General features: G+C 39.5%; 1 protein-coding gene across 1 annotated transcript in view; it reads right to left on the bottom strand.

The window, feature by feature from the left end:
• sez6l (seizure related 6 homolog (mouse)-like) overlaps window positions 1–9,333 on the bottom strand; it is a 125,518-nt gene that overhangs the window by 37,678 nt on the left and 78,507 nt on the right. Inside the window, exons 3-4 of the mRNA XM_008280773.1 lie at window positions 7,990–8,129; window positions 1,927–2,122 (exon numbers count right to left, since the gene is read on the bottom strand). Of these exons, the coding sequence (XP_008278995.1) occupies window positions 1,927–2,122; window positions 7,990–8,129 (336 nt within the window). The remainder of the gene's footprint in view (window positions 1–1,926; window positions 2,123–7,989; window positions 8,130–9,333) is intronic.

Genomic DNA, 9,333 nt, shown 5'->3' with positions numbered 1-9,333 from the left:
ATCAGTAGAATATGATAAGTGGCAAGTCTGGCAGGACAAGGTTCCAGCTTTTTATGATTTTGACCAAATGTGATTTGGACTCATTTGTAGGACCACACAAACTAGTGTATATATGGCTCTATACTGTATATTGTCATTATGTGTTCAAAATTACTAATTATTATTCTTGCTTCCATGTTGTTTTCAGGGCTGCATGGTCTCTTGGTGGTAAGCATCGTTGTCTCACAGCAAGAAGATCCCGTGTTCGTGTCCTGCTTAGGACGCCTGGGATCTTTCTGTGTGGAGTTTGCATGTTCTCCCTGTGCAGGGTGGGTTCTCTCCAGGTTCTCTGGCTTCCTCCCACAGTCCAAAAACATGCTGAGGTTAATTGGTGATTCTTAATTGCCCGTAGGTGTGAATGTGAGTGTGCTTGGTTGTTTGTCTCTCTGTGTAGCCCTGTGATAGACTGGCGACCTGTCCAGGGTGTCCCCTGCCTGCGCCCTGAGTCAGCTGGGATAGACTCCAGCCCTCTGTGACCCTAGCGAGGATTAAGCGGTGTATAGATGATGGATGGATGGAAGTTCAAATTCAAATGTAGACGAGGGCTGTACAATTTGAAGGCCTTACTAACTTGCTCAGAGTGGGCTTAATAGTGGCAGCTTGGCAGTGTTTGGCTGGAATGCCTTCCCTATTATTATTATGCATCTGGAAGATAGATGGATTGATATATATATCATCATATATAATTTCAATATATAAATGCATTGTCAGGAGCAATATTACTGTACTACTTCATGATTGTCAGTAATACTTTTTTTATTCAAGGTTTTTTTTTTGGCTTACTTATTTTTATGTTTAGTAATGTATCATACTATTCTATTAGGTACTGCACATTTTTTCCTTTTCTATATTTTTTAAATTGTATAATGAAAAGAAATTCAACTATTTTTTTTATGATTAATGGCACTGTAATTACGTCGTATGGCACAAAAGACATTTCTAAGTTCTCTCTCCTTCTAGCCATGGTTGTTTTCCACTGAGGTGCCAGACTTTATATTGTAGTGAAAATGAGGCCACAGTGAGGAAAAATGTAACAGGACCAAAAAATGCCTGGAGAGCAGAGAGTCAAATGTAAAATTTCTTTATATGGAGCCAATGCTGCAGCTGAAAACTCTTTGTGTTGTTCAGTTGCTGGTTTTTTCCCTCTCTAAAACTCTGAACAGAAGGACCTGAAGCAAACCGAGTTGATTATTCTTACTGAAGTCAGTCAGCTATAACGGATTTTACAAATCAGCACTTTAGGTCACTGTTTTAGTTTCTAATGTATTAAATGCTCACTTAAGAAATCAAGCAGCCATAGGTGTATGTTAATTGGATAATCTTAATAATGAACAGCTTTGTAAGCTGTGTGTACTGATATTCTTTGCCTTTTTATGTTGACTATGTTGTTTTTATTTGCTTGTTTTAATGCCTGTTTATTGTGCCCTCATCTCTCTCTGCAAGGATATTTAAATCTCAATCAGCACTATTCTCCTGCCTGGCGGTGATATAAAAGGATTAGATGGCTGTGATTAACGGCACAGGTGGATCGTAACACTCGGATGCTTCCTCCTCTGCAGTCCTTATGGGCTAGAAACATACACAGCACACGCTCTCTCCATTCAGAACCCCCATATTCTCAGCCTCCTAATGAGATGACAGCCGATTAATCAGGGCTCTAATCAGCTAATTCATGCGACAGATTCAATCACCGTACAAAGTGATTAGATGAGAAGATTTTTGATTATGCAATTAGCATGTATACAGCGTGCAAACAGCCCCTTAGGTCCTAATGAGAGGACTCAGTTATTAAACTTCTATAGCCTGTTTATGTATATGCATATTCTTATTTTAGTCATGGCACGAATTGAGTTTGTGTACACTCATGTGTGTGGTGGGCAGACTCACTCTGGTAGTGCAGTTGGAAGATACCCATGCTTCCCTCCGGTGCAGAGCGGTAGTAGACCGACAGACTGTTGGTGGGACTGCGGATCACCTGACCTTCAACCAGCAGTGTGTGATTGGCCAGGACCATCAGGGCTCCTCGTTCATCGATGCCCCGGATAGACAGCTGCTCACCTTCAGACAGGTTCACGCTCTTTACCTGAACACACAGAGTACCCTGGTTAACCCTCTGAACCCCCAAAACTCGCTGCCTGGGTTGGAAGGCTTGTTTACTTCTAAAAAAAAGTCTGCAATATGACACCATTTATCAGCCAGAAACTGTAAAAACAGAAAAAGGTGAACTGATGTGAAACTTTCAGATGATCCTATAATCTGTGGCATATGGCTCAATCACAAAATTTAACCAAAGGGAGAGTAAAATAAAATAAAATATACTGGATATATAAGATAAATGCAGCATTGCTTAAAAACAGTGAACAGAGGAGCAAGTTGTGGGAAGATACATTCACGGTGAAACATCTTTCTACATTTAATAAGCAGAGTCGTGTAAAAACGTTTGTGGAGGTTGTAAAAATGTAAATAATTAAATATCCGTAGCATGTCCATCCATTTTCTATACACCGCTTAATCCTCATTAGGGTCGCGGGGGGGCTGGAGTCTATCCCAGCCGACTTAGGGCGAAGGCAGGGGACACTCTGGACAGGTCGCCGGTCTATCACAGGGCCACACTTAGACAGACAACCAAGCACACTCACATTCACACCTACGGACAATTTAGAATCACCAATTAACCTCAACATGTTTTTGGACTGTGTGGGAGGAAGCCGGAGAACCCGGAGAGAACCCACGCTGCACGGGGAGAACATGCATACTCCACACAGAAAGATTCCGGTGCCCCCACCGGGACGCGAACCGGCAACCTTCTTGCTGCGAGGCAACAGTGCTACCAACTGCGCCACCTTGCAGCCCTCCGTAGCATGTGAAGCCACAATTTTTTTTTCAGTAATGGCAACACCCATAGACACTTGTAAATTGTGGTACATGTTGATTCTTGTTTTGTTTTTTTTCTTTTCTTTTTTTTCTTTTTGTTAAAAATAAATAAATAAAAGTCCCCAAAAATTCAACTTAAAATTTTTTTTTCTTCTTCTATTTCCTTATGACAAATGGTATTATGTAAGTCTTAGACTGCACAAAAGAGTTGAGTTCTCTGTAACGTTTTTTTTTACTGAGGAAATTTTTCAAGACTGTTTAATTTTTTTCTAAAGTTTTATGCACTTTAGATGTTAAAATGTTTCTTATCAATCAGGGAGGCGTCTGATTGTCTTAAATTAATTCTACAGCAGGTCACACAAACAGAGTCATAAAGAGCCATCTTGAGTCATAAATAGAAGAAGGAATCAAGCGACAGATGGAATTTATGGTTGGTTAATAGATCATTTAATCTTTGAGGCTGCTCCATCCTGGTTATTGTTGACCACCTACTGAAAGCAGTTGTTCTACTTTGGGTTTTTAAAAATGCAGAGTGTGTAGCAACACTGAAAAAAAGTGTTTGCACACTTAACATTGGAATGACATTCAATGCTGAATGCCCCAACCTAAATGTTCCTAAAGGTTCCGAAAGCACAGCCTCCTGTGTCATGTCTGTCAAGTTTCTGTTTTGTGTGCACGGTTTATGGCTTGTCTTTCCTGTTTTATTTTGAAGTCACTTCACCAGTTGTTTCTGTCTCAGCTTTACTTCCTGCATCTGTCTTGTCTCACCTGTTCCATGATTACCTACCCGCACCTGTTTTCCATCTCCCCTCATTACCTCGTGTATATTACCCTGTGTGTCTCACTGTCTCGTTGCCAGTTCGTTGCATTTTCACAGTCTTCGTACCAGCGTTTTCCAAGTCATAGTCACAGTTGGTTTGTTACGACCTTGCTTCTGTTTTTGGACCTTGCCTTTTGCCTTTTGATTTTTGGATACCTCTGCCTGAATTGACCGACCTTCTGTGTACCGAACCCTGAACGGTAATAAACCTGCCTTTTTGCCTGAACCTCTTCTGTGTCGAGCATTTGTGTCCACCTGCCTGTCATCAGTGAGTTCTTGACATCCTGAGCATTGACTTTTAAAATTTCATCTAAACCCTGATTCCTCTGGTGGATGTGGAGGCAGTTGAAAGTTTCTCCAAAGGTTTGGTGATTGTTCTTAAGGTGAAACAACAACTTTTGTGACCTTCAAATCTCCACATTGCACTTTTGTAAGTTGCACACTAGACCACAACTGGCTAACAGTGACACAAATCAGTCTTGTTTGTTCCGTGTCAAACTGCACATACATTACTGCACAGTGATACACAGTGAAGTGAGAGACATATTTGGGACAATTTCAAAATAGAATTAACGTTTTTCTACATGCATTGCAATGGTGCACAGGCTGTACTTAAAGAGAGACTATAAAGAGATGTTTGTTACTACCTCCCATTATTCTACCAAAGTCTCCCTTCCTGTGACAATATGAAAACAGTAGGACTGCAGCTACAACAGTTATCGTCGTAATCCATTCATCCCATAATAATTACCTTGATAAACTGAATCAGTTTGTCCGTAAAGTTTCAGAAAATACAGAAAAATACCTGTTTACTTTTTAAAACAGCAAAATGTTATGGGTATTGAGCTTGCTTAAGCCAATTTTTTGCAGCCCCCAAAAATGGTGCATCAAAATGATTGTAAATATTGAAGTGGTTTACAAACACAAACATGTCTCAAGGTCCACTGATTGTACTTTTTAAAGTAAAAATAGACAAAAGTAGGGAGACTTTAAGTAATAAAGTTACTGTTAAAAGATCTTGAATGAGCCTACACAAGCAAACTGAGATGAGTAAACAGCTCAGCCAATCAGAAGCGTGGTTGCTGCACTGCTCCTTGTTTGTACCACAGGACAACCGCAGTCTTTGTGGCTGTTGGTTTGAATTTGCATCATGATGTCACAAATCCCTGGATGGCCAAAAAAAATAAGGGCGCAACAGTTGTTCCAAAATGTGTTGATTGTTGTTGCACAGAAACAAAAGAAATTCATTCTGACAATGACTTTGATCATTAATGGAATCTGTGTCATGCAACAGTAAAACTCAGACAGCTGCAGTGAAGTGAAACTTGAATTTCTGTATGTGTGGGCTGTATGAGAGCTAATTTCCCCTTAAGCCATTACAGTGAGGATATTTCTACATTTTGGACAGTCTTTCCTGATTCAAAGTCGGTACTTTAATTTCAAAGGTCCAATTACCTTGATATTTTTTTTTTTGTGTGGATGTTATGAATTTGGACATTTAAAATAAAAGCTGGTGGGATATGACACATCATTCCCACCATAGCCTGATTACCTCCTAGCTTCACAAGTGCTACAAACCACCATAAACCAGCTCAAACATTGTATAATTCTATATATCCTTAAAACAGCTGCCTCAGTCCGCCATGTTTATTTACTTTCTAGAGCTTTGCTAACTCTGAAATGTAAAGCAAACCTCATTAAATGTTCTGTTGTTGGCTGCATTAGTGATCACAGGAGTTTTCATGCACTCCACCCAATAGATTACTTGTATTATTGATCACAATGTCACCATAACAGTTATAAAATTTTAGTGTTAGTGCATTGTGCAGATAATGTGGCTAACATTAGCTTTGACAATTTGCTCACAGGTCAGAGCTCTGTGGAAACTGTAACACTGAGGGACAGAGAGATGGTGAAAGTTTTAACTGGAAACTAACGAACAAGAACTGGCTGAGTTACTGTATTTCCATGTCGCCTGTTGTGCTTCAATTCAACCTGAACTCAGACAGTGTTTACCTCTATCTGTTTCTCTCCTGCTCTCTCTGCTCACATGTAGTGTATCTTAATAGAGCCACACTCCCAATCAAGTTGTTCTCACATATTTATCAGTTTCTGTTTTTAGAAAATAGAACAAGTGTCAAATAGTGAGTGAAACATAGCCCATTAAGACCACATGTTAATCAGCAGTCATTTAGGAGTAATTTCCTGTTGCGCTACAGCCCTAAAATGCTAATGTTATAACCACAACATTGTCTGTGTCTGATAAACTCACCAAACACATGAGTTAAAAACAATGGTTGTGCTGTGAAACTGGTGCTATTTCCATGTAAAATCAGAGAGAATGTTATGTGAGGTCCTGGTTAATGATTATGCTCTGAGCTGTCTATTCCAGACAAAGAGAGAGTCTTCTTCCTGTGAGCAGCAGCAGCTCAGCAGCATTTAAATCTACAGACACTGAAACAGCCCATTTAGAACAGAACTAAAAACAGGAGTTATACACTATTGATGAAACAGACCATATTCAACACACTCTTGAGACATGGAGGTTTTCATTAGTTTGCTGGAAAGGGGCACATTATGGGACATTTAGGGTTAGAATTAGAGAAATGCATTATATTAATGAGGTTTCTTTAAAATTATAGAAGAACAGAGTGTTAATGTTTCCAATACAGATATTAGATTTGCTGATGACTAGCATTTTAAAGTGCTTTAGTTGTCTGTACAACATGCAGGAATTGATCTGTATATTGTCATATATTGACAACCTTCATAAATGGCTTTTATTTCCATCAGCTAAATGCTGACAGGCTGACTGAAAATCACTGGGCTGGTATTGAACAATTTGAGTCAGTTACGTAGCATCCAAACCCTGCTGCAAGCAGTTTAGGTGGTGCACAGCTACATGATCACATCCTCCAGCCCTGCATTGACTGTCTGTTGCTTTATGAACTGATTACAAAATGCTGAGGCTTTTCTGAAAACCCACAGAGGATTTACTGTAGGTTATCTTTCTGGCTCTTGTTTTGCATTGAGTTTGCATGTTCTCCCTGTGCAGCGTAGGTTCTCTCCAGGTTCACCGGCTTCCTCCCACAAGTCCAAAAACATGTTGAGGTTAATTGGTAATTCTAAATTGTCCGTAGGTGTGAATGTGCATGTGCTTGGTTGTCTGTCTCTAAGTGTGGCCCTGTGATAGACTGGTGACCTGTCCAGGGTGTCCCCTGCCTTCGCCCCAAGTCGGCTGGCATAGGCCCCAGCCCTCCCGCGACCCTAATGAGGATTTTATTGGTATTTTATTCAGTTTGATAGTGTTCTAGTTGTAAGGTTTTCTACAGCATTTGCCAATATTGTTATAAGCTTTGTAACTCCACATATGATGAAATTGAATGGCTATTTCACAATCTAATTAACTCTAATTGTTTAGATAGCTTTAGATATTGTAGATAGGAACAAAAGTGGACAGGTTGGTGTATGTAAGTGCAACTGAACTGGAGATCTGTCACACAGACTAGGAGAAACCTAAGACAATAGTCTTTTGAAGACATGCATTGCAAAATATTAACATTTCTGAAATGTTGGATTTAAACATGCATGTATTAGGTACTATTTTTAATATGGTTAATACTGTGAATATAGTGCATATATCTTTTATCTCATTTCATCTCTTAAATTTATCTATCTATGTGTTATGTACAGATTGTTCTGTTTATGTACTTAGTATGTTCATAATACACTGTTAATATCGTGTCATAAGATTTACACCCATGCTGCACATAATGCATTTGACTGCTTCTTTTGCATTTCTGTTTGATGCTAAGCTGCATTTTGTTGTCTCAGTACTCGTACTCTGTGCAAAGACAGTAACCCTGCATCTAATACAATGACGTATGTGCTAGTTTGCCTAAATGTAGTGAGTAAAGTGTAGTAAATAAATACCTAAATGTGTATTTTGGATGTCATGGAAGAAAGATGTCCCCAAATCTCTAAAGTGACAATATCTTACCTTAGGCTGTTGCCAATAAAGCAGTTTGAATTTGAATTTGAATTTAAATTTGAGAGAGAGAAGTAGTAGTGCCAGTATCTTCCACTAGGAGGCAGAGTTCAACTTGGGTTCACACCAGACGCCTCCTCACAGTCACAACAAACACAAACCCATCAACACAGAGATGTCCTGCACAGTGACCGGTGACTCTGCACACAGCGAACATGTGATAGTTGCACCGCAGCCTGGTTGTGTGTGATTTATTGGCCATGTGTACCTGCAGTTCCACTCCGTATCCAGTGTACACGGTCACAGTGTAGGTGCAGTGCATGAGGGCTCCGTCAGGCAGAGGGGGGTCATCAGAGGAGTCTATGTATCCCTCTGGGTCGGAGAAATTCACCATGCAGCTGGACGCAGCTGAGGAGAGAGCAGAGGGGTTTATTTTGCATTGGCCTTGTTTTGTCTTTTGTAATCCCTTTAATGTGAGGCTGACTGGAAGCTCATTGGAAATCCCTGCTGCGTATAATTAATGATGGAAATTACAGGGATCTAAACTGCTACACAGCAGACACAAGGTGCAGCAAAGACTCATGGCTGGTAACGCTGACATAGAATAAATAACTACATTCTTTGGTCCTCTAAAGATTTTTCTAAGTGGATCAAGTAGTCAGATCCTTTACTTAAGTACTTCTTCAGGCTACTTCATACTTGTACTCTTGCACTTGTACTTTTTAAACTTTTACTCTTATTTTACTGATTAAATTCATTTCTGGTCCCTTTGTTGAACAAATTTTCATGAAAAAAAAAAAACATATGAACAGCTTATAATGTACAGTAGACAACAGAAGTAAGCCCAATGTCACTTAATTGTCAAATAATTCAAAACTGTGTCACCTTACAGTAATTAGATTACTTTTGTTTAACTGTAGGTATGTGCTCTGAGGTCAAATTTAAAGCTAACAGTTTAGGTTTACTATATGGAAAATAAAGGCCTCACATTAGGTACAAAAGTCACACATTTCTGAAATCCAAGTCTGTTTTAATTTAATGCTTCGTATGTCCACCTTTACGTTCGATGACAGACTCAGTCCTGCTCACCATGGAGGATACTGCATATCTGCAGAGATGTTTTATAATTTTTCAGAGACTTTTTTTCAGTTGCTCTTTGCTGTAGGGGTTGTGTTGCTCTACTTACCTCTTAAAAATACCCAAAAGCGGCTCAATTAGATTGTAGTCAGGCAACACACTTGTCCAGGTCATATTTGTCACTTTTTCCATCTTTAGAAAGTCTCATGTGACTGTGTGCTTTGAATCATTATTATGTTCAAATATTCCTCTTCTGCCAAATTCCTGCAGGCTGGGAGTCAGGGGTCAGCCAGTATTTTGGTTCATTCACAGACATTCATGGTGCAGATATAAATGTTATCTCCTGAATAACATTTGCACTCATACAGCCCTAGATCATTACACTCACATTTCCGTGCTTCAATGTCAGGACTATGCATTCACTGTGGTAGTCCTGGTCAGGTTCACACCAAACACGCTGGGCTCCATCTGAGCTACATAAAATAATTTAAATTAATTAATATATTAATTATTTTCATCTAATCTAACCAAAGAA

The sequence above is a fragment of the Stegastes partitus genome, unplaced genomic scaffold (genome assembly GCF_000690725.1).
Source record: "Stegastes partitus isolate 25-593 unplaced genomic scaffold, Stegastes_partitus-1.0.2 Scaffold209, whole genome shotgun sequence".
Classification (NCBI taxonomy): domain Eukaryota; kingdom Metazoa; phylum Chordata; class Actinopteri; family Pomacentridae; genus Stegastes; species Stegastes partitus.
This window is presented reverse-complemented; position numbering and strand designations above follow the sequence as displayed.